Source organism: Molothrus aeneus, chromosome 19 (assembly GCF_037042795.1).
Source record: "Molothrus aeneus isolate 106 chromosome 19, BPBGC_Maene_1.0, whole genome shotgun sequence".
In the NCBI taxonomy this organism is placed as follows: Eukaryota; Metazoa; Chordata; class Aves; order Passeriformes; family Icteridae; genus Molothrus; species Molothrus aeneus.
The window spans coordinates 5,954,044-5,979,915 of record NC_089664.1 but is presented as its reverse complement, the minus strand read 5'-3'; the positions used below and the strand labels follow the sequence as shown (position 1 = coordinate 5,979,915).

At 44.4% G+C, this 25,872-nt stretch overlaps 2 protein-coding genes across 2 annotated transcripts; one reads left to right on the top strand and one right to left on the bottom strand.

The window, feature by feature from the left end:
• ZDHHC12 (zinc finger DHHC-type palmitoyltransferase 12) lies at nucleotides 1–5,348 on the top strand. Its single transcript, XM_066563193.1, has 5 exons — nucleotides 1–102; nucleotides 427–563; nucleotides 1,485–1,571; nucleotides 2,687–2,853; nucleotides 3,331–5,348. Exons 1-5 carry the CDS (start codon nucleotides 18–20, stop codon nucleotides 3,638–3,640), a joined length of 786 nt encoding a protein of 261 aa, XP_066419290.1. The 5' UTR covers nucleotides 1–17; the 3' UTR covers nucleotides 3,641–5,348.
• An 880-nt stretch (nucleotides 5,349–6,228) lies between these two features.
• Nucleotides 6,229–24,068, bottom strand: PKN3 (protein kinase N3). The gene is made up of 22 exons (XM_066562740.1): nucleotides 24,030–24,068; nucleotides 20,414–20,696; nucleotides 19,734–19,882; nucleotides 18,806–18,935; nucleotides 18,541–18,692; nucleotides 17,966–18,161; nucleotides 17,480–17,668; nucleotides 17,137–17,246; nucleotides 16,521–16,664; nucleotides 15,473–15,548; nucleotides 13,867–14,053; nucleotides 13,060–13,171; nucleotides 12,189–12,265; nucleotides 11,343–11,409; nucleotides 10,723–10,814; nucleotides 10,181–10,357; nucleotides 10,029–10,091; nucleotides 9,415–9,491; nucleotides 8,769–8,911; nucleotides 8,419–8,526; nucleotides 7,771–7,851; nucleotides 6,229–7,099 (listed from the first exon to the last, which is right to left on the bottom strand). The coding sequence occupies exons 1-22, from the start codon at nucleotides 24,051–24,053 to the stop codon at nucleotides 6,887–6,889; spliced, it is 2,850 nt and encodes a 949-aa protein (XP_066418837.1). The 5' UTR covers nucleotides 24,054–24,068; the 3' UTR covers nucleotides 6,229–6,886.
• Nucleotides 24,069–25,872: the final 1,804 nt, after the last annotated feature.

Sequence of the window (25,872 nt, the reverse complement as noted above, 5' to 3'; positions counted from 1 at the left end):
CGGTGAAACCGGGGGGCATGGGTCCCACGGGGCGCTGGGTGCGGGCGGCGCACACGGCCCTCAGCGCGGCCCTGGCGCTCGGGCTCCTCCTGCACCGCACGGGTGAGGCGGGGCCCGGCCGGGCTGCGGGGAGGGGGCGGCCGGAGCCGGGCCGGGGCCGCTCCGCCCCCGGGAGCGGGCGGAGGACGGGGATGGATCTTGGCCGGGCCGTGCGGCCCCCGCGGGACACGGGCGATCTGCGCCCGACCGCGGCCCGGGGGTGCCCCGAGGGCGGGGGGTTCTGGGGAGCCCCTTCTCAGCCTCTCCGCCTGGTCTCTCCCCATTTCCTCTTCTTAGATTCGGGACCCGTTTGTTGAGGCTAGAGAGAAAAATCCAGGAGGCTTCACAAGGAGCTGCTGCTCTCTGTCTTTTATGGGTACCTTTCAGATCTGCAAAAGCAAGAGGAACGCGGGGAGCTGCTTCAGCCGCTGATCTTCGTTTTGCTGGTTCTGTGCTCGATCCTGCTGTACTTCAAGGTGTCTCTCATGGATCCGGGTTTTGTTAAGCCTGAAGAGGAAGTGAAGGTAGAGCCCTTTATGAATAGAACAAACTGGAGTAGCTGTAAAGTCTATAGGCTTTTCTGCTTTTTCCACTCTGATAGATAAGAACAATCTGAAACAGTTTCTGTTGTGTTGGCATGAAGGACACACGCACAGACCGTTGAAGATGAGGACAGACTGTCTCACACTGGTATTTGGTAACAGCAATAGGGTTTACAAGCTTTAAATGTGCCTTTCACTACATAACTGTGCCTTTCACTACATAACTGTGCCATTTGAGCTCAAGTCCTCTCCTAGAGCAGAGGCTGCAGTGCCCTGTGGAATGTGTATATGACCTATTTTACAATAACCACTGCTAAGTGGTACAAATGCAACAAAAGCCCCAAATTGAAGGGCAGGCTTGGCAGACAGTGCTCTCTGCAGCTCTATTTATTGAACTCTTTATGGATTTGTTGCCCTCTCAGAGGACACATCCACAAACAAATTACAGTGAAATAAATGGAGATGCAAAGTTTCAGTAACTGCTAGTCTGCTCAAGGTTCACTGCCTTATAGACTGTAGGACAAAAGCATTATCAATCTTAGTCATCCATCATTAATGTCAGTGTTGGCTGTGTATGACTAATTAGCACTGTTCATACCAAAAAGATACTCTTGTGTTTAGAAGTGAAGTCTAACCTTGTTTTTGTCCCAGACTGTATCTTGTCCACAGTTATTTCTGCCTCTCTGCAAACATTCTTTGGAGGGTTACAGTAACCTGTTCTCTCTCACTGTACCATAACTGTCTGCAGATTCTGTAGGTATTCTAATGAATTATTTTGTCCTAATGATAGAGATAGCAAACACTGTGTAACTGTTAAGTAAAAGTATGCAGCAATACAGCTCAGTCATGGCTAGACAGGAACCCAAGAACCCTCCTCAGTCCCTTCCTTTCTCTTTTTTGTAGGAAGGTGAAGATAAAGGACAAGGTGTGGTGATCCCTCAGCTTCCAGGTGACATTAAGCTGCGGCGCTGTGGTTACTGCCTGGTGAAGGTGGGCATCCAGAACATGCTGGAAGTGGAAGGGATGAGTGATTTGAAAGCTTATATTGTTCTTCAGCTGCTGTTGGTGGTCTGTAATTGCTGCTCAGAGGAGGCTGGGCTGACTGGATAGCTACACAAGTCGTAGTGATGGACACTGGCACACAGGCCAGTTTTCCAAGGCTGAAACAAGTCCCTGCTGGCTTATAGAAACAATAATCTTTTTTTGCCATGAGAAAATTGTATTCCACATTCTTATTGCCATGTCAGCCAGACCTTGCAGTACTGTCAAAGAAGTTATTTTGAAAATACCTTGATAGTCAGAAAGGCAGTTGAGTGGGAACTGCTCATTGTTGTGAATTTGTTTAGGGCCTTAAAACAACAAAACATTGGCCTGAATGGTAAAAGACAGCATGAAGGAGAAATTGCAGCAATGAAATTAGCTCTTGAAACAGTTTGCCTAAGCCTAGAAAGGCTTGTTTTCAGAGTGATCCTTATCAGTTTAATGAAATTAAGCATTACCCCAGCTCCCATAAATTCCCGCAGAGTATCAACCAAGAGGAATGAGCTTATTGCAAGAAGAAAAGCTGGCAAAGCATTTATACACTGCAGGGGACAAATCCTAGGAAGCACTGCTTTTCTCAGCCAGGTCTTTCACCTTCTCTGTGCCTGGTAATTCGGCTATTTTCTGTGCAAGTGTCTTGTACTCACATGGAGGCACTTCTCTGTACATCCCCAAAAAGCAGCATATCCCTGCCCACTCTATTTGGTAGTAGTGGTTCTAGTTTTTCACCTCAGTACTCTGGCTCATGCTTTCCTGACTACACTGATTGGCTTTGTCTCCCTCCTTGTCACGCTGGACTTCCTATAATAGGTGGATAATAAAGAAAATGTGTAGATAGGAGGAGTGTGGGATAATCACTTGATTTGAATTGGGTCTTGACGAGGAGAATCACAGTCCCTTTGATTTGTCTTAGCAATGTTGATGTGCTGTTGTCTCACAAGCGTTTTAGGGACAATATTGTGGGGAAAGACAGATTTGAATGATGTTCTCTTCTACCAAATGGGAGTGGGACAGCCATGAACTATAGCCAGTGAGTTTTTTCTTTTCCTGGTTGTGTTTTGCAGCAACCCATGCGAGCCAAGCACTGCCAGCAGTGCCAGCACTGCGTGCGGCGCTACGACCATCACTGCCCCTGGCTTGAGAACTGTGTAGGAGAAAGGAATCACCCCCTCTTCATAGTTTACCTGAGTGTGCAGCTTGTGGTTCTGCTGTGGGGAGGCCATGTTGCTTGGTAAGGCTGGGAGATGGCTTTTGGACCTGAGATTGCTGAAAGTTGTAGTGCTCCTTGGGCTGGCATAGAACATAAGACTGGCTCTGGATCTTCACCCTCTTTTGCATCCTGGAGCTCCCTAATCTTGAGCAGTCTCTGGTAATTTAGGTTTCATTGTTCATTTTGCTTCAGTCCCTGTAACACAATCTTTGTTTACACATTCGAGTGCTGGAAACTCCAAGAGGGTTCCAGCTGTTCAGGAGAGGAGTTAACCCAGGGTGACTGTGTCTCACAGCTGTCAGGGAAACAGAATCTTCTAAACTTAGCTTCCAATCCCTGTGGTGCAGTCTCTTAGGACTTCATAGTATATTAACTCTCTGTAGTCAAGGATTATTAGCAGCTCATTAGTTATGAATCAAATGTGTCATCAGGTTTGCTTACTTTATGAAACTAGTTCTGCTTTTTTAACTACAGATTTATTTCTGTTTGAATTGAAAGGTCAGGCCTCTACTTTGAACAATCCCGGGAGTGGCTGCAGCACAACATTTTCCTCCTTGTGTCCTTCCTCCTGATATTCATTTTCACCATTGTGGTCCTGCTGCTGCTTGTTTCCCACCTGTACCTGATCTCATGCAACACCACGACCTGGGAGTTCATGTCCCACCACCGCATCTCCTACCTGCGGCAGTCTGAGCTGGAGAACCCCTTTGACCAAGGGATAATCCTCAATCTCTGGAGATTCTTCTGTTCACGCCACCTCACTGCATGGGAGAACATCTATTTTCACAAGAATAGTGAGCCTGTCTAGTCCCACTGTGCCAGCACACCTGGCAGGCTGCTGGGTAGAACTTTGCTAATGCAATGGCTGCTGTTTCCTTGCACTGAACTTTAACACATTGTGGACTATGCAACCTGCACCACAACCTGTTCACCTGCAAATTACATTTCAGGGATAGTCAGGGTTATTTTTTATATATAAACAACACTGTTAAAGGCAAAGAATACAGCTCTGAGAAGGAAAAAACCAGCAGAGCTGATTTCCAGACTTAGCAAGGTATCTCTCTAAATTTATTTCCTTTTGTTAAGTGCATCCACATCTCTCCAGAAGAAATGCAAGATTAGTGTGACTATTTGTGTTCACTTCTCTTCTCCAAGGTCTCCCTTGCCTTTTGCTACTAGGGAACAGCAGCAATTACAGATAAAACCAGCCAGGATCAGTGTAATTCCTGTGGCCTTTTTTCAGCCAAGTTCTGACTGTGAGAACTGCAGTGTCTTTTGGCAGTAGCATCAGGCATGTAAGAGAAATATTTGAGCAAATATTTAGAGAGCCAAAAGCAAATTTTATTTTGTCCACATGCCTCAACTTGATGCTTTCCATGAAGACTTAAGGCTTAATACTGTTAATGTGCATAAGAAAGAGCTGTAAGACATCCAGTTAATCTTATGAGATAATTAACCTGTATTTTGTGATGCCCTGAGCAGCTTCCTCACAGCTTTTTAAGTTGATGATGCTGCTAACAATTGACTGTTTTGAATCAAGTCAGTGAAGAATGATACCATCACTTTCCTTTGGACAGAAAAGTAATCCTTGGCTACTGAGTTATTTCTGCAGATAACATTGTGCTCAGGCCTTTGCTGCAGGGAGAGAAGCAGAAGCAGAGGTGGGTGCCTCGTGCCTAAAGTAACACTGCTGGTAAAACTACTACTACCTCAACTCACTAGTGATATTTTAATAAAATAATACAATTTCAATGCAAGAGAAAAGCTGCCAGGTCCTGAGATGAGAGATGCTGACAGCTTTCAGGACAGCAGCAAGAGGATCTGTTTTCTATTGAAATAAAAGGTCATACTTCAGATTTCCATGGGGAACTGAAAGGAAGTTTGGGATGACTGATCTTAGCTTTAAAACAAAAAAAGGCTGTGGTGTGAATTTTAGTCCTGACCCTTTTCTGTTAAAACAAAAACAAACAAAACAAGAAAAACCACCACAACAAAATGTTAGCTAAAATTGTCTTGTGCCTTAATTGTCTTGGCTCAGGAGTTAACACCAACTCAGAAGCACTCAGGGTTTAAAGTTTATGAACACTCATGAAAAAATAGTGTAGTTACTAATACAGCACGACAGTCCAAAAGCAATTTAAATGCAGCAAAAGATCCCTTTTTGACCAGCTCCAGGTTTGTAATCTGTGCAGAGTCTGCTTTGTTCAGGGTAGAAGCTTTATCAGAGGGATATCAGAATGCTAAGGATTGTTTTTGTAAAGAAGTGTACACCATTCAGAAGTATTCTGCAGGTTGCTTGTGTTGCTGTGGCACCTGCTAACATGTGGATCATCTGTCACACTGCAATTCCTGGTTCTTCAGGTTATCAGTCAAGTGAAAGTTTATCAGCAGGTACAACAGCTCAAAGCAGTTTTGCTCTGTCTGGTATTTCTTTAAAATACACCTGGGTGTTAATTTACCATTCTTTTTACTCAACCATAAATTATAAAATAAAATATTAAATATGCATTTTTAAATTGTCTGTGACTCTTTCTTTGAACCCAAGTTCTAGACTTCACCTATGCTAACAATCCACTGTGCTACCTCCCACTGCACAGTGGCCTTGAACTAAAGCCACAAAATACACCACAGAGGCCAACAGCAACTGCCACTCCAACAAGAGTGAGGAAAATGTGTATTCTGCTCTAAACAGGCCAGTGCACTGCCAGGGTGAGCAGGAGGTTGAAAGGATCTTTGTACAGGGGAATTTTCAGAAGCAGCTATACTTGGCTCTGAAAATAGGAAATCCAGGCTGAGTGTGAAATATCCCTGGTTTGCACAAACAGAGCTCTTACCTCACTGAATCCTGAAGCACTGGGACCTGCCTTGGCTTAACAATTCCCTAGATCCTTGTCTCCAGCTACAGCACAGTTGCCTTAGTCCCACTCCTGTCTCCGTCTGGTGAAAAACTGAAAGAGCAACGATTGTGTCCTTGTTTGCATCAGATGCCTTATCTCTAAAAACCCTTCCCTTTTTGCCCAATGAGCTAACATTATGAATTTAAGACATGAAAATGTGTCTTATCAAGTATAATTACAAGATAGATTACGAGGCAATGAAATCACCTTTAACTCACTGATTTTCCAGTACTGACTGTTATTACTTAGCTGTCCCCAAAAATTATACAGGATGTACACTGATAAAATCTGTGGAGACATAAATTGACTGCAGTCATTGGTATCTCTCAGCTGATGACACCGTGCAATATGTACACAGATAACCTGAGTGAGAAGGAAGAAAGAAAGAAAATATTACAACTGGCATTTATGGAGAAAACAGAAGTCCTGCCTGTTGAGCATTTTGGTTAGCTCTGATCTGAAACATTCAGCTGACATAAAGGAGATGAAAAGCTGAATATTTATTATATAGAAAGGTATCTTTATTTTCAAAAAAGAAAAAAAACATGTGCAAAGCTGTGGAGTCTGATATCATTATAATCAATAGCTAAGAGTTGGCATCCTTAAATAGAGAGATTCATCTTCCTTCCAATAAATCACTCGGATCATTATCAAACATCATTGTCTTGGTAGTGTTAAAATCCATTCCTTGTCTGGCATACACATTTTTGTGAGTGGGAAATGGCATACAATCATTACCAGGAGGGAATGCTGCATCTCTAGAAAATCAGTGAGAAGTGGCCACTTCCCCGCTATGCTACAACTTTAAAAATCACACTACTTACTTAGGCTTTTTGCAAAGAGTAACCTGGGTTGCAGAGATGATTTGATTTCAAGTCCATCTTAAATTCCAAATTTCATCTACGTTCAATGACAGGAGAAGATACCCCCTGTCAAACGTTAATTATTCCTTAAAGGTAATTGACATGCAGGATCCTTCCTACACATGAGGCTGGAAAACCCACAGCAGGTTAATTCAGCTTGCAGGGCACCTCATCCTGGGGCCATCAGCACTACCTGCACTACAAATCCTGTTGGCTTTTCCACTGGCCCTGCAAAGTCTCCTCTATGCTCTCTCAAGGTGGTAACAATCTCTTCGTGTTTTTGTAGCCCAGGAATCACACATCTAAAAGATGTCTGGAAACAAAGTCAAAGTCCTTGAAGACAGTCTGCTCCTTCCGGGTCAGGACAGAAACCTCCTCAGGAGGAGTAAGGATTGGCTTTTGGGAGGTGAACTCTTCATCAAAGTTGCTGATGTCAGTTGGATCTCTTAGTGTGGGCACAAAGGGGGGCTTCAGCCTCCTGGCAAGCAAGGCATTCCAATCAATTCCCTGTAAGAAAAGAAGGCAGAGATTCCATGCAGTGTATTTTACAGCTAAAACTGTATTTAGGAGGGACAAAACTACAGCTCAGCCATGGCCAGGTGGATCTGTGGATCCCAGCAATTTCTGGTGACATCCAAGTTCTTTTCTTGCTACAGTGCAAAGCCAGAAAAGGGTTATAAGGCTAAAAACTTTTGGACAGATGAGTAATAATGAGGAGGGATGACAACACCTTTGCATGGAACAAACATATACCCCTGACACAAAGCAATTTAACCTCCATTTCTCTTAAGAGTCATATGTGTCCTGCAAATGCAGGTGATCAAATAGACTGACTGACAGTCACTGTGGTCACTAGATAACATCTTTGATGCTGCAGTTTCATTTTAAAAGGAATATTTGTTCATGTCTCTAAAGTGAAGTATATTTGTACATAGAAGTAGCACGATCAGAAATAAACTGACTCTGAAAGCATAAAGGTCTCAGAAAACAGACTTGGGGGATTTCATTTCAAGCAAGACTTGAAACACATATTTCTGAATGAAGCAATGAGGTGCAACAGAAACTATCACTAAGATCTCTCTGATAACAAAGGGAAATAAGCCTTGATACCAACAAAGAGCAAATCACTCTCTGCTCAAACACAAGAAACAAGGGAGAGGTTTAAACCAAGTTCCTACCTTAAAAAAGGGCTGAATTTTAATCTCTTCTGCATCTTTTTCCCCTGCTCCCAGTCTACGCTCTGGACATTTCCGAAGCAGCTGCAGAAATATCAGTTCAAAATTAAACAATGGGAACCAGACTGGACAGAAATAATGATCCAGAGAGAAAAACAAAAGAAAAGGAGGTGGACTGATCCCTCAGTGTTTCCTCATTCTCACTTTGCACCAAGGTCATCATCTGCCAGGAATAACTCAGACCTAGTTTCTTGTAAACAATATGCCAACAGCAATAAGATACCTGCCATAAACTGCATGGAGCATCTCAGCCTAATTGTGCACCTCTGACTATGGGGTCACATTCAAAAACTGAATCCAGTCATCTCCACTGAATGGCTCTGACATTCTTGCCCTTGAATCAACACTTCTCTCTGCCAGACTTAGCAGGAACAGTAAGCAGCCTGCTTAGTCATCCTTACACGGAAGAACTGCATTTACGTAAAAAGAAGGGAGGGGAAATACATGCAAATTTTAAATATTCCCTTAGCCTATGTAGGCAGCTCCAGATTACACACACAAATGCTGTACAATCCTAATCAAGTCCCTCTGGATCCACTTACACAGTAAATGCAGATTCCTCAGGCTCCCAGAGACCCAGCAGCCCTTTACCTTACGGATTATGGCAAGTGCTTCAGTTGAAAGGAATCGTGGATACCGGACTTCATCATTGACAATGCTGTCAAAGACTTCCTCCTCATCATCTCCAGGGAATGGTGACTGCAATTGGGACATTCTATTATTCAATCCACATAGCACCCATTCCTCACTATTAAATAAGCATGAGACTAGCAGGGAGTTTTATGGATTAACTAATTACTGTTTGGCAAGCTCTATGAATGAGAAAAATGTAACTGAAGTACTAATAAATAGCTGGCTACATTTAGCAATATTTTACCTGGGGTGGTCAGGTCCCCAAGCCTGGTTGGTTAGTGAGATTCCCTGAGGGAAGCTGGCCTTACCTCACCAACAAGCATCTCATAAATGAGCACACCCAGGCCCCACCAGTCCACTGCCCGCGTGTACGAGATGTCTGTCAGCACTTCTGGGGCCAGGAACTCAGGGGTGCCACAGAAGGTGTTTGTCCGGTCTCCAAAACCTATTCCTGGAGGAAAAGGACACTTTGGTAAAATCCAGCACAAGTTACTGAATGGATCTGATGCAGCCTCACCTCCTGAAAGCTGTAGTTTGTCACCTGATGTTGTTACCTGGGCATGGGGAATTGCCAGTGAGAAGTGTGAAACCTGAGGCCCCCAACGACTCCAAATAAGAAATATACAAACAATGCTTAAATAAAGAGCAAACCCAAGGAAACTTCCTGCATGTTCCATTGCTCATTTACTCATCTACATGTTTGATATGATCCTATATTCTGGCTCCTTTGAGCAAACAAGCACATTTTAAATGCTTTCGTAAGTTTCCTGAAGATCACACAACAAGGGATTCTTCCCAAATTCATCATGGCCAGACAGGTGAGGAGTTTTTTGTTGTTTGGCTTTTTTGATGTTAATTTTTTTAATGGGGATTAATACAAGTTACAAACACCTACTAAAGCCCAGATCCTAAACTGATCCTGATGGCTCAATTTAAGCTTCTCCAGTTACTCACCTTCCTTACACAATCCAAAATCTGCGATCTTCACAAATCCTTCAGCATCTAAAAGGAGATTATCCAATTTCAGGTCCCTGCAAGCAAAGGAGATGAAAGAAAACAGTGGATGAAGACTGAGGATTGCCACCTAACATGTTTTTTTTTGCAAGAGGTAGAAGGTAGGTGTTAATAAAGAGAATAAAATCTAGATTGAGTAAAGTCTACATTTGATTTAATCGTGCATTATTTGGAAGATTCCCCTAAACTGATTGATATTTTTCCCTAAACTAAAGGCTCAAAAAGCAGCGTGGAGCAGTGGGGATTATTCATCCGGAAAAGAGCTCCCACAACAACATGACAAATTACTTTTTCCAGTGAAAAGAAAGCAGTGACTTACAGGTGCCCCCCAGAAGGTATTGACATGTCACAGAGGATTAATCACCTGCAACATGCCAGATGAATAGCTTCTAGGTGACTTTCTCTACTGTGAGCACGATGAACATGCTGATAGTGACAGAGAAAAAGACAGGCAGAAAGATTAGAAACCCCAGCAAGAAAGTGAGCTCCAGACACAGCTACAGGAAAAATCAACCTTCAAGTTGCTGAACTGTCTTGAGTCTCTGCTGCATTACCTATAAACAATTTTCTTCTCATGCAAGAACTGGAGCCCCAAGACTACACAGGCTGTATAAAACCTAAAAGACAGAAATAGTTATCAGGCAATATATGAGATTCAAGTTAAAAATTTATATAGTGCCTGAAGACAAGAGTAATTCTAACTCACTGTGCCATATGCTCTGGAAAGACATCTTCGTGTATGCGCATCATCAGATCTCCACCTGGAGTGTATTCCATCACAAAACAGGCATGGTGAGGGGTCTGGAAACAGGCAAACATGTTCACAAGGAATGGATGATCAGAAGAATTGACCACCTCAAATATTCGCTTCTCACAGTTCAAGCTGCCAGGATTCAAAGAATGAAAACGTCAGTGCTAAACAGACTCAGCAGAAAAGCCTGTTTTGAGAAAGAGAGGACGAAGAAGAAAATCTTTACATCTGAAGTTAGAGAAATAAAAATTGAGGGGTAATATAATATTTATCTTACATACTTCCAAACCTTGAGTTTTAGAGTGTTCTTCAGGTGCCATTCTTACAAAAGTTAGACACCATTCTAAGTTTCCTTATTTCTGATTTTAGTTATCCAAGTATTTAGTTATCCAATTTAACCTTAAGAGTACCACAGCCAGTACCATACCAGCTAACATTTGATTACAATTGTGGTAATGTAGCCTCTGGCAACAGTACCATCTCTAAACAAAGCTCACCTATCAATTTCATCTCTCCTAATAATGTCTTTTTTCTTCAAGGCTTTGATGGCATACAGCTTCCCAGTTGCCTTGTATCGGGCCAGCAGTACCTGAAAGACAACAGAAAAGCTGTACTTTAAGCAATCTTGTATTTCCTTATCAGATTACTTTAACTCAAATTGATGCCAACTATTTCCATCTACTCCAGACAATCATCCTCAACACCAAACTCAAGGAACCCAAAAAACGAAGGATGTCAGTGTAAGTTATGTCCTTCTCTCAAACAGCACTATCACAGCTGGCCCAGTGCTTTAGGAGCACCTCAGAGTTCTCACAGAGGGAGCTATGCAAAGTCATGGGAATGGAGCTCTTCCTCTAGTGATCCTCATGAAAGAAATGGCAATGGTGTGCCTTGATTTAGCACTCTCAGGACAGCTTTCTCCAGGCTTCGAAGTCACAAATCCTCAATGTGACTGTTAACAGCAGTTACCAGCTGCTTATGTGGCTGGGCTGGGTTTGTTGTTCCGTATCTGCACTGCAACAGATCTCTCCTGTCCTGCAATGTTTCTATTCAGACCTCCAGGCAGAGCCCCACTGTCACAACCACTGCCCTCCTCCACAGTGGACTTCTCTACTACCTTCCCGAAGTGGCCACGGCCCAACATGGCAATGCAGTGAAAATCCTCCAGCTGAACTGTCCTTTTCCTGCAGAAAAACAGAGGAGAGACAGTACCCAAGAGATGCATGAGCAGATATCAGAGTGTGTGTTTGTGTCAAGGAAAGAAGCTCTGTAGAGCAAAAAGGAAAGCAAACAACTGTGCCAACCACCCCTCACCTAATCCTGACAACTAAAGCTTGTGCTGCTGTTCTGGCACTTAAGAAAGAAGAAGGTAACCCTGATGCAAGGAAATTGTCTTTTTTCAACAATAGTAAATTGGTTTTTTACTTGTCTGGGTATATTTACTGCTGTGTATCCCTGTTTTAAACAAAATGTGTCTGCAGAAGTGCCACAGACTATAATCAACTTCCTGTTTTATGCCTCCCATCATAATAAGAGACAATGTACTGCAAATCAATAGAAATAGATGAGTGTGAGGGATGCCAAAAGTAGTTCTGGAATGTATTACTTATACTTAGCACACAGACACATCTAAATATACTACACCACAACACTTCAAACACAAGTAAGCCCTTGAAGACAGCTAAATGACTTTACCTTCTACCAAATCACCTCTTACACTGCAGTGCACAGTGTACCAACAGACTCAGTATTTGGGTTAATGAACAGATCAGACACAGCAGACATTTAGACAAGTGAGGCTCAGAGCAGATTTTTCATTGTATTGTCCACACTCAGCATTAAAAATTTGTTGTTGAGAAACTAAAGCACACATTGAGGAGAATTTTAGACTTTATGTTCAAAAATTTGAGCCCAGTGACTCTTTAATCTGTGACCTGAGACAGCTCATGCTATCCACAGTTACCTTGGAGACGCTGGGATTGGAAATCCTGTTACAGGAGAGCTGCAAGACTTCTCCTCAACATGTAGCCTCTTCAGGCACTAGGAGGAGAAAGAAAAATACAGTGGGTCATTCTCTGAAATCACCAAGTCTAACCTGAACACCCACATCCAAGTTCTCTCCTCTGTCTGGATCCAGCATGACCACAGACGTGTTCTTGCAGATGGTCATTGCCTCTGCTTGGACGTAAGTAGCATAAAAACAGATTATCTATGAGCACACAAAACTATCCCCATGTACAATAATTTTTATAGGGTCAAACCTTTTAAAATAAACACTTTTAAAAGTCTAGGATAGAACATTTACTTCCTAGATGTCAAGAGTCCCAATGATCAAAGAATGCAGTTTCCTCTATCACAAAAGCCAAATGAGAAAGGGTACAAACAGGTGGCAGAACAGGTCATTTTACTGCTCAAAGAAATTTCCTGTTCATTCCTCTCAGAAAAGTAGAGCTGCTCTTGGTTTTGCCCAGTTTCTTTAATGACAAAGAACCTCATTTGCTTCTGAAAGCCTGCTGACCCTCCTTCCCTGCTTTCTCTGTGCAGTCTGTTCTGTACTCTTGCCCTGAACTCCCAATGCTGACCTACCTCCCATTTTGCTTCTCCAATTAAAGCAAGTTATCATTTTTTTAAAAGAGGGGGGAAAAAAACTCGTGCAACTCTTTGAAGACTCCATGCCAAAATGGTTCCCTGGATTCTGAATTCCTGGAGATCAGCCAGCTAATGAGGCACCTGCCTAAAGTACAGCAAACTTCTTCAGCAATAAATTAGAAGAACAGGGTTTGAAAGAACAGCAACCAGCAAAGACAACATTCCCAATTAGCCCAGATGGTTACCGGAGAATCTGCAGGGGATGGAGCTGATTCCTTGGAGTTGGCCATCAGAAAAAGCCGCGGAGGCTTGGGTGGTGCTTCATCAGCAAATGCAAGCTTAGCCACAGGGAAATCACTGCATTTGTGAGACAGAATTGAAGGAGATTTTGCCTTAGGGCAGAGCATTGTACACAAACACCTTTGCATCACCTCTGCTGTGTTAGTTCAGTCCAAATCACTGGACAACAGGACTCCCTGGCTCACACTGTTGGTGTGTGAAGTACCAACAAGACATATTCTCTCTTAAATTAATTAGAAGTTGGTTAGACTCACATTCTAACACTGGCTCTCTGATGCTATAAAATTAATGAAACACAGGTATGTAGAAGTAAGTCAAGAATTTAAAGAAATCTTGATTTTAATAGCAACACAGAAACTGAGTAATTTTTTTTTTTCTTTCCTAGGTCCTGTGCATCAGTGGGAATAATCTCTTTAGAGAATAACTGATTCAATTTAAAAAAATATTTTAGGGGAAATTTTCTTCTACAGCACATTCAAAATCTCAGCTATGTCCCTTCTGAGTGCTACGTTACTCATGAAAGCAGAGTGCATTTTTTATCACAACAATCACATGGTGACCTTGCCTAGCTCAGTTACTGTACTGGTGAAGCCATTTAATGAATGGAATTTTCTTTCCTTTAGAACACAGAAACTGTACATCTTTTTTTCTGGACAAATTTTTCTCATCAGTGTCTTCCTTCACCTCAGTAAGGTGCAACAGAATTTTAAGATCTACCCTGCACCCATTCCAACACTCAGGACAGCACTTACCTACTCAGTTTGGACACTGAATCCCCATGACTTTGTGGGGAAACTGGAGGAAAGTCTGTGTGATTGGGATCATGAAGCGGGGGACTCAGCGTGCTGATGGAACTACAGGGAGGGAGGAAACTCATCATCAGGCGACCCCAAGCTGCAACATTCATGTTCATTTGAGGAGCTCGGAGAAATTCCTTCCCTGGAGGAGCCAGAGTCAAACATCAGTAAGATTATAACACATAAATTACAGTCTCACATAGTGTTAAACTCTAGTTTTCGACTAAACACCTGGGGGTTACCCCAAAAGGGTAGCTCACCCTTGGAGGAATGGGCTTTTCTTCAGAGAATAAAGATTAATGATGATGATGATGATGAAGAAACAGATCTGCTATTTCAGCTAAGTTCAGCTCCATATAATATAACAATCTTCAAGTTGAAATTGAATAGAACATTAAAAATTGATTTTACTTCAAGTCAGGTTTTCTTCTCTTTCAACACTACATTTTAATTATGCAGCCTGCTAAGAGGAAGTTCCTGAAAATGTGTTAAAAAGAGTAAAATATTTGGGAGATTTTCATTATTTTTACTACTTCCTGAAGAGCATAAATATAAAATCTGCCACTGCCACAAAAGTTCAGTATGTAAAGTTTCACCTTATTCAGCTTCACAAGAAAGAATTTGCAGAGAAATAAGAAAGTATGCAAGCTACTCCATTCCATTCCATTCCATAAATCTCATAAATCTGAGATGCCAGCTCTAGAGACTTGACAGTCAGTAGCCTGTTCATGCTACAGTGTTCTGTCATTCAGAGTTTTCCAGAAAACCTCCCAATATCTGTTCATTGGTAACAGCATGCCTGGTTAAATTAGTACAGTTTGAGTCCTGGATCTTCTCATAGAATCATGGGATGGTTTGGGTTGGAAGGGACCTCAATGACCATCTAATTCAAACCCCATGCCATGGGCAGGGACACCTTCCACTACCCCAGGTTGTTCCAAGCCCCATCCAACGTGGCCTTGGGCACTTCCAGGGATGGCACAGGCACAGTTTCTCTGGGCAACCTGTGCCTCACATCCCTCACAAGGAACAATTTCTTCCCAATATCCCATCTAATCCTGCCCTGTCAGTGAGAAGCAATTCTTCCTTTGTCTGTCACTCCAGACCCTCCAAAGTCCCTCTCCAGCTTTCTTGAAGCCTCTTGAAGGCACTGGGAGGGGCTTCAAGGTCTCTTGAGAGCCTTCCTGAGCTGAACAGCCCAAATTCTCTCAGCTTGTGTCCAGAGCAGAGAGGCTGCAGCCCTCTGAGCATCTTGGTGGCCCTCCTTGCTGCAAGAGGTCCACATCCTTCTTCTGCTGGATGCCCCAAAGCTAAGTAGCCTGTTAAATAACTAGCAATTAAATCCTCTTAGCAATGTTAATTGTGAGCAGCAGCACCATGACAATATTACATCACAGATGGAGCTGCAGCCAGACTGCCTGCACTTCATGTGACTGAACAAACTTTCACATACACAGTAATTAGAAAAAGTTTTAACATCTGTCAGATTGAGTAGGACAGCAGAACCTGCTTATGTAAACCCCTGCTCCCACCCTGGACAGTCACTTCTCCAGCACCTCACCTTTCTGTTTGGGGAAAATGCGCTTCTGTCGCTGCAGTTTTGGCTTCCTCTCAATGACAGGATTACAGAACATCACCTGTCAGAGAAGCAAAAGAGATTTTTTCAGGATTCTCCATTTAAATTGTAAACCCAAATTTTCACACATGCCTTTTTTCTCATCAAAATCTCCATTTCTATCTGGTAAGTTTCGAGTCAATCCCAGGCTCCAAACTTGGTTATTCCAGATTCACCCTCTAATTAGCTGCTACTTCAGTTGTGGGTTTAGAGACTGGAATTATCTGCTACCTGAAATTGAGAAAACCCCCAGAATTAAGACCAATTTGTATTTCCCAAAAACTTTATCTAATTTGAATGAAATGAAATGAAGCCATGCATAAAGAACACGCCCATTTGTACTGTAACAAACACAGTAGTTCATGGCACAGAAGTAAAAACAAAAAAAACCAAAACCAAATGCCACAAACCAACCACAAAAAACAAGAAGGCAGGGAGAGGAGGCAAATTTTGGTACATGAGGTTTAGATCCTACTTTGGAATTATAACTACAGAACTTTCATCACAACACAAAGGAGAAAATACTGCGGCTTTTAAGGGATTATCGAGATTATCTCTACATTGATGGCACTTCAAACTATTATTAGCCTCAGAAAGATGATAAAATAAGCATAGCCAGAGGGAGTTTGGATCTCTGATTCTACAGTCTCTGTGATTCAATCCTGACCATTAAGCCATATGTTTAATTAAAGTGCCACCAATGACTCATAATGAAAGCAAATAAAAACGAACGGATTTCGCAGCACATACACACACAGAGTTACAGTGGAGCAGCTGAAGAGTCACTCCAGGCTATGGATGTGCACATCTATTCTACCCTGTTGTTCCTTATTCTTATACAGGCTATTGATGCAAGAGGGTTTCAGGTATCACTCTGCCCTTCCAGATTATTGCTCCTTCCATTCCTTGTACTCTGGGTTGAACAACTGCTTTCAGGGCAGACACCCGAAAGAGACAGAATTCTCTGAGAAAGAAACAAAGCTTACATTTATACCTCTGCAAAAAGCATTCCTTGGGGCTCCAGCGAGAGGCACATCCCATGACGTTCGTTATCAAGAAAATCATCCAAACGTAAAAACTTCACTGCGCAGAGTTCTCTCCAATCTCTCCAATAAATTGCAATTTCTAGCTCACGAGACTGGTGGGATGGGTGAATGGTGGGGGAGAAAACAAAGGCAGAATAATTACATATTGCTCCATGCTCTAGAAATGGCATGTGTATTTGTAAAAAAATAATAAATAAAATCAGTGAACTAAAGAGTATGCATAAAATACTTCTTCAGTGCTTCTGTTCCCTGCTTTTGATGTTTTTAGATCTTCTTAGCTACAGACACTCTTGGAGTCCCCATTTAGAAATCCCTAAGAGCCACTTTGCTGATAAGATGAAATAAAACTGCTCAGATAAAGAGAGAAGGACAGCAGATGCTGTTCAAGCTGAATCTCTGGCAGTGATGCTCTGCCTTCAGGGGAAGGCTGAGCTAACTGGCAAATCAAAGGCCATGGGGACAGCAGCAATACGGGGTTGAGCTAAGTGGAATGACAGCTAAACAAGCAAATCAGGTAAGGTTAAATGGAAAAATAAACACCACATGAATCTGAGGCAGACTTACCCGGTCCAGCTCAATGGCAAAGCTCTGGTCCCATGCCTGATTATTAACTGGTCCCCAGTTTGTTTGGCCAACCACTTTATTGTCCACTTTGAGCACAGCAAGGACCTCATCTGGACAAAGGGGGAAACATGGATTATAATGTTTAATCTCTCATGCTGAAGGTGGACATCCCAACCAATTTCCAGGAGAGTCCTAGGAGGACCAGGCATAATGCAATTCACTTTCTCTCTCAGTTTTGCAGAAATTGGGTTTCTCATAACAGCACTTGTACCAGGCTGAGCCAGTGAGAAGCCCCCTTGCTCTGATATGCCACCAGCAGGTCCACAGGGAACCCTGTACTCACTGCTTGGCTCTTCATTCCGGTATTTTCCTGCAACACCACGGCCATGGATGCCCAGGCCAACTCGTGTCCGGGAAAGGGACCTCAAATCACTTGGGCTGCCACAGATGGGAGAAGAACTTGTCATTCGGGAACGTCCTGGAACATTTTCCAATAGATCCTTACACCCCATCAGTCTCACTTCCAGTGTTCCTGAGGAATTTTAGGAGAATAAGGAATATTATTATATAAAAGATAAAGCGATTCCAGTCAGCCTGACCTCAAAGAGGTCCCAGAATTTCTCACATTCACGATTTCTTGGTTAATAGTTTAAATTGACTCCAGGTTATTAGACTGCAAATCTGTATGCTCAGAAAGCTCTGCCTGACCTAGAAGACAGAAGTCCAGCTGTCAGAAAACGCAGTGTCCATATGACAACAATGAGAAAAAATAGAATTAATTTTTCTCTCTGTCCTCCTCACAACAACATGTGATGCAGGATCCCTTTACCTGTAAGGGCTGTAGGTTTGATGACTGAAGTGGGTTGCATGCTGCCATGCCGGGCTCCCAGGGAGGAAGTGTTCACCAGTTCCTGTTTGATGAGTGCTCTTTTTGGGTGGTCAGGAGAAAGCTCACTGAGCTGACGTTCCAGGGAGAAGCGCAGCAGATCAATCTTCTGAGAGGACTCTTGCAGACGACCCTGAGCCTACCAGTGTGAAGGAGAACAGAAAGCAGGCAGAAATTTTCCATGTAGAGCCATGTAGTCCAGGTATTATGAACTAGAGTAAGCTTAAAAAAAGCCCAACAAGACAACATCTTGCTAATACAGGATACAGATAAATTAAAGATAAAATATTTTCCCACAGAGCTTGGACTCCCACCAGTGTCACTTCTGATGTTCCTGAGAAATTTCACTAAAGCAAGGAACACTATCCCTAGAAGGGGAAGCGATTCCAGTTTGTCTCGACAGAGAGACAGGAAATTCCAAAATTAGTAACATGGTTAACCCTGCTTGTTCATGCTAAATCACTAATGTGGAGTCATGAAACCACCCTCTCAAGAAGGCCTGAGCAATGTCTGCTTACCTCAGCCAAAAACTTGCGATCCTGTACCCGACTCCCCCCCAGGATCTTCAGCACATTTTTTGCCCCCTCTGCTACAGCAGCTTCAATGCGCAGGTGATGCCTCAGCTCCTCAATCCGCAGCTCCAAAGCACTGATGGTGGTCCCCACCCTCACTGGCCATTCAGGAGGTAAAACATGGCAAGGATGAAAATCAACCAAGCACTGTGGATCTTAGGGTGCTGTCTGCATCTGTTATGGGCTGTATCAGTTACTTAAAGCACGTTACCTGCTGGATCCACTGTATCTTCCATCCCTCCTGCTGACTGAGATACTTTCACAATGTGCATGCGGATTATTTCAATCTTTGTCTTGCTGTCCTGAAGCATCTGCTGAGCTGTAGCCAACAGCTTCCGCTCCTGCCCAAAGGAATCAGATGCAGAGAGAACCATGATCACTAAAAATGGGTGATGATGAGGTGCTCACATATGAGGGTGAGGTGGTACTTGCATGAAGGGTCATAACTGACTCTGAAATGGAATACTCAAGTAATTATGTAAAGGAGGCACCACTGAGGATCAAGGCTTTGAGATCACGATCTCCATTTGCAGAGGGAAAGGACAGGTCAAGGACGTGCCCAGTTAATACCAAATCCTGCAGCCCCTGAGACTCCTTGTTCCCTGGTTAACTGCACTTACAGCGTTCTGTAAGCAGAGCAGAGATTTTGAACACATAAAAATATCACAGCCCTCTTACACTGCTGGTCTTATTGAATTAAGCTTCATCATAAGCTTGGATTTGAAATGTTTTAAATTATCTTTTGACTTTTAAATATGATTATGCCAAACTCAAAAAACGAGATGAATACGAATCCACTAAACCTCTGAAAATTTTTCTCACATAAAGAGATACCACATGCTGTGCTTTATCCTAAACAATTCAGTGATATCAAAACATCACACCAACTAACTCAGTTACAACACCAATGCCTTCTTAGCTTTCTTTCCTCATCAGTGACTTAATGTACCTCTTACACCACCCTTATGTGCTGTCATTATGCTGAGACTCAAAGTACAGATCTAGGATTCAGGCAAGTAAGCTTTGCAAATTAATTTCTCTCCCAAATCAATTATCAGAGAGAGATTTGTGTACAGACTTAAAATACAAATTTTGATCCAGTAATTTATGCTCCCAAATGGCTCTTTATTCCTGCTTACCTTGGATGCTGAATACATTTGGATCATGTTCTCAGCTCCTTGTTTCACTTTCATTTCAACATGCAGCTGCTTTTTCAAAGCTTCAACCTTCCTTGCCATGGGGTCTGGGCTTCTTTCCCAGAGACAGGGATCTGGAGATACAGATCCATCTGCACAAACAACACAATCAATACCATTAGTCATCTTGCCTCGTTTCATTTCACCGGGTTACAGATGGGTGACTCTGCAAAGGAAAGTTAGGCTATAAAATAAGGTACAAAAAGGTCTTGTCTACAAAACTGATTGGGAAACACTTTCAAATGAAACTCAAACTCATATCTGTAAATATTTCTTAATTTAACAATGAGCCTGTCCTAACAAGCACTCTTCCAATTTTATACTCACTATCCTATAAAATACTTGGATGTTGAACTGCCCAGAAATTCTATTCAAATCTTTTCAATTCCACCTATAATGAATATTGCCCATGCCCACCACTCTCAGCTGGTTTTCTCCCTATACTCCCTTTCACCTTTATAGCACCATTCTGAACTTTTTATACCACAGATAATTTAATCAGTTAAATACCAAGAAGCTCCCACTACTTGTGAGCCCTCAGTAGAAGACTATATCAATTCAATATCTCTAGAGATTGAACCATTCTAAGAGAATGTTGCAGTCAATCATGACCCAAGAACAACCTGTTGTACTCCTCTCTTTGTCTGGTATCAAAATCCTTGCATTGAGCTCCTGAAGTTCCCAGTGCAGCTGCTCCAGTTTTCTGTTGGAAGATTTCAGCACGTGCTCGATGTGGACAAGGTTCTTTCTGTCTGTTGTCGCTTTGCGCAGGTTTTCTGCTCCCTCTTTAATCTTCAGTTCCTTCTGGATGGCCCGGCGGAGCAGCTCCTTCTCACCCTCCAGTTTCTGCTGGAAGCTTGGATCCATTAAGTTCACGTCATTGCCCAGCTGCAAGAGAGAGCTGCCCTGCAGCCCAAGAGCATGGAGCAAGAGGATTTCAGAGAGAACACTGTCCAACCATTTTTATGACACTGCAGCAATACCCTCATTAGATTCCACTCCTTCATTTCTTTCAGAAATTCTCAAGTCAATCTTTTCACCAATTTTTCAAGAAGACAAACCTACATTTCAATTGCAGAGGACAGAACACAACTTTGATCTTAACATGCCTTAATTTGATTTTAAGCCATACTGGAGAAAAACTTTCATTTTATTTGACCCCTTGTTATTTAATGTCTACACACATCTTTGTTCTTCAAGAATCAAAGCTCAGCCAATATTTGCTCTTGTTCTGATCAAAATTACCTTTTACCAGTTTGATGTTTTAGATACAGATTTTTATCTGATTATGCCTTGATGCTGACTGCTCAAAGACACTTCTCAGCTAATCTGTTAGAGCTTTTAGGAATGCTACAAGCATGTGTTAACCCTCAGCTGTTGTTCCTGAAGAAGAAAAACGCAAGCCCTACAGCTGTTTCCACAAATGAACAAGCAAAAGAATAAATTTGACTGTTTGCTGTGTCTGAAAAGGTGAGCAGACTAATGTCTCAATCTCTGTTCTTTAAAGGCCACGTTAAACACTGATTATTTTGAGTAGCATTAGTGGCATTCACTCTTGTCCTGGGCTTTGTTTTACATAATTTCAAATACCACTTGTTCTAGTGAGATATGGCTCAGCAACAGCTCTGGATAGAGCTGCTCTGTCACAGACTCTGGACATACCCAGTTGGGGCAGAGCAGAGGTTTATCTCACTGCCCAAATAAACACTGGATTCAGACAGGAGTTGCAAAGCATCCCTAAGGGTGCTACCCAACACCACAACACATCCAAGCTTTAAGGCATCCAAAGCAATGAATGCATTCATAACCTCCCATTAATGACTCACACCCATGGCTTAAATGCAAAAGAAGTGGTCAAGCACTGCTACAGTGACTGGCTTAACATCACAGAGCACATCAGTGCCTAAAGACAGGGCTCAGGAATCCCGACTTGTTTTCACACTCTGTCACTGGTTGACCACATTTCCAACAACAAACCACGCTGGCTTTGTGTTACTCATGTACATTAATACACTTCCAGAGTGTGCTGTGCATCCAAAGCCTCCTCCAGAAACAATTACTTAATCAAAGACTCAACCAAACATCCTTGATTAGTTTTTGCTACAATTTCAGTCCAATAGCACAAAGAAAAAAGGGAAAAAAATCCATTTGAAAAGTTGGCCTAAATCCAAGCTTTGGCTGCAATGGCCAAAATAGGAGTTGTTCAGATTGGTAGCAAAACAAAAAGGTTCAGACCAACATCCTGATTTCAGGAAGTTCTCGCCCAATTAGTAAAGCCAGGAACTAAGCCAGAGCTTTGAAAGACATCCAAAGTTTTGTGAGGAAGAATTTGAATCATGGAATTCCTGAGTCACAGGCAACCTTTACCAGCCCTAAGTTGGAAAATCAAAAAGCTCTTTATCCAGTCTGTAGCAAGTTACTAAAAGGAGTTTGAGGGTTACAATTCTTATTTAAATAACTAATAAAAGCACATAGATTCATCTTATATTCAAATTATGCAAATGTGTGTAAGAATTTCCCCCCCTGGATCCACTCAGAGCAAAGGAATGAGCAGTGGTACAAGAGTAATACCAATAAAAGGTGCTGAATGTGAAGCTCTGGGTATTGATTCAGAGAACAGGTACAGTCTCAACAGTTCCCAGGTCAATTTTCCTCTACATCAGTCTCTGCGAAAAACTAATCTGAATATCAGTTAATGCATCAGGCTAAATTTCTATATTTAGAATGTAACGTGTTTCACTTCCCCATCTTCCCCTCGGCAGATCAGAGGGTGCCATAACATGAACATTGTTTGCACCAGGAAGATAAAACACTCCACTTTTGAGAAGCATGGGAAAGACAAATTTGCATTTGGGTTGAGCCACTTTGCCTTCTGGCTCAGGAATTTCGGTGGGGTGTCAGGACACTGCCACAGCCCGTGCTGCAGCTGTTCTTGGGTTCCCTGGAAAGGTCAGTCTCCAACACAACCCTGAAACACATTTACAGCTTGCAGAGAAATACCCAAAGTAACTGAAATTGGCTTGCTTTTGGCACTTGTAGTGGGGATGCTGGAGCTCACCCAGAATTTCTGCCAGGCTCGTGTCATACCCAAGTGTCCAGACTGCTTTCTAACTAGCAAAAATTTCAGCAGTATGAGTTACACTTAATCCCTTGGATTGCAGCCAGGGAGATCCCATCCCATTAATTATGCCCAGCTTGGAAATGAGTTTCACCTGCACAAAGCCCAGAGCAGTCCTGGCCTTTACACTTTCACCACTAACACAGAAATTGATTTAATTTGATTTAATAAGCCAGTGGTGAGGCTGCCATCCTCCCTGCAGCCCAAACATTCCCAGGACATCTTAAATCCCATCTTTCACGGCAACTTCATACCGTAGGGATGAGACGCACGTTAGGGAGCCTCATACCAGCTACATTCATGTCTTACAAGAAGAAGTCACGGCTAATTTAGGAAAAAGACACTTGTGGTCCTGCCTGGAGCATTCCCAACTCCAAGGCTGAGGGCCGGAAGGAGCGAGCCCAGGAAGCACCGGGATGGGAAGAACCCGGGCGAGAGGCAGCCAGCGCCCTTTGTGTCGGTCTCTCTGTCCCTTCTTTCCCAGATTAGGCTTGAAACTTTCGTCTCAAGGGAAGAGGGCAGAACATCTTCCCCTCTGCGGGGAGCTTGTTCCAGACACGAATGTTTTCCCAGCACGGAGCCTGGCTGCCCTCCCGGCCCCGCGCCAGCCCCAGCAGCCGCCTCGCCCCCAACACCTCCTCGACGCCGAGAGATTTCCTCAGCAGGCACCAACTTAGCCCGAACCCCATTTCCCTGAGGCGAAGAGGGACATTTTTAGGGAATCCCACCAGCTTCCCACACCCTCTCCCACCTCCTTGGGGCGCGGCCATGCGAGCGGAGGGGGAGCGGCGTGAAGCCCCTCAGCACAGCCGCCTCTGCGGGGGCTCCCGGCGGGGCGGGACACGGGATTTTCCCGGCGGGAGATGGATGGAGGGACCCCCAAAGGACAAAGGGACTCGCAGAGGGCGCAGGGCCGCAGTGCTTTCCCGGCGGGGACATGGATGGAGGGACCTCCGAAGGGCGGAGCGGGGTGCGGTTCTTTCCCAGCGGGACATGGATGGAGGGATCTCCAAAGTGTCCAGGGACCCCCAAAGGGCACAGGGAACCCCAAAAGGCGCGGGGACCGCCTTCCCCCCAGGCGCTGCTCGGCCCGCTGCCGCCCCCGAACCCTCAGCGCTCACCTGCGGGGTCGCCATTGCCGCCATTGCTCCGCCCGGACCGGCACTTTTCAAACTCGGCGGTCCCGGGGCCACCGCCAGCGCCCTCTCGCGGGGGCGGCCCGAGGGAGCTGCCGGCGGGCGGCCCGAGGGAGCGGGAGCGGGACGAGGAGCGGGAGCCGCCCTTCCCCACACGGCCCCGGGGCAGCCGCCGCTCCGGCCCCCGGCTGAGGAGGCGCCGCCGCCTCCGCCCGCCCCGGGGGGAAACGCGCGGTCGAGGTCCGGTGAGGCGGCGGGAAGGAGCGAGGACGCAGCGGACGCGGAGGTACCGGACCTCGCCCGCCGGGGAAGGAGAGGCTGAGAGAGGCTGGAAGGGTCGGTGCCCGCGGTGGCACGGAGGGGAGGGGACGGCAGGCACGGTGGCGGATCCCTGCTCCGTCCCTCTGGAAGCCTGGAGCAGAAAGTCCCGCGGTGGCCCCAGCAGGGCCCTTTGTGCCGGGGCCACCGGGTGGTTCCCTGTTTCAGTTCTCCACGAGGGCTCGTGACCGGCGCTTGCTCGAAGGGGAAGCAGCGAAGCGCAGCTCTGCTTGCGACGGGATCCCTGCATCCCATCCCTGGGACGGGGCGATGCTGGGCTCTGGGGACGTTTTCCCCTGCAGAACTTCACACGCGGTTTCTGCTGAATATTTGAGTGAAAAAACGTCCCACATGCATTGGCGAGGCTGGCAGCAATCCCCTGGCTACTGTAGTGAAAAAACACCGTGCTGCAGTAGTGCCACAGCATCACGCAGAACAGACTGTGTGTCACAAGCCCAGTGCGTTAAACAAAATAATGTTACTATCCTACTAATAGCTTTTCAATCATGGAGTAGTGCACAACTGTGAATCAGAAGGCATTTGAAGGTGATAGTCTTCCCATATACAAATTCAGAAATATACTAATGAACAGAAGTATGTTCTTTTTACTTAATTAGAAAAGTTTTTCTAGCCTAAACATTTTGTAAGTGATTTGCAACTGAGTAATTAATAAAAGGAACTCATCATAAAATTTAAAAATTAAAAATGTGAACCTAGCTTAACTGACTTGAATTAATAAAGCCTTAAACTAATACAAAGCCTTTGAATATGCCCCTGTTGTTAATAAAGCAAGTGCATTTGATTAATATAAATCCTTTAGAAACCTGATGCTATTTAGAACATGGTCCAGGCTCTGTTTAGTGTTTAAGCAATTATTTTAATTTGACTGTTCATTCAGTGGGAATACTGGAGAGGGGAAAATCAAACTAGCAAGTGTAGACTGAGTTGCAGAGGAGCAGGGATGTTTCCACACCTGCAGCAGATCGGGTCAAGGCTGTGTTTGGCTGTCACTGGAGATGTGCTTGGGGGGCTCTGGGCTGGGGTCCTTTGCCCACCACACACTCGGGGGGGTTCCTACAGCAGCTTCCCCCTCTTTCCTTCAGGTCTCAGACAGTCCAGGGGAGGCAGAGGAAGGGCAGGGGGCAGTTCAGGGATGCTGGGGAGCTGGAGTTCCCCAGCCTGGAGGGAAAGGGCTGGCTCTCAGCTCTCGGGTGACCCCAAGGCAGTGTTCCTGGCTATCCCATATCCCAGCCCCCTTCCCCGGGCTTGGTTCAGCTGTGTCCCACAAATCCTGCGGAGAGAGGGGGCCGGTACGTGGGACCAGCAGTTCCTGCCCATCCGGCAGCCCCTGTCCCGCGGGAAGGGAAATGTCACAAGGCAGAGCAGGATCCTGCAGGGCACCAGCCCTGGTGCCGGGGATGATCCCGGTGCAGGTCCTGCCCAGGAGCCGGCAAGGGGCGGTGGCACCGGCCCGGGAGCTGCGCGGACTCTTTGGGGGTTCCCGGAGCAG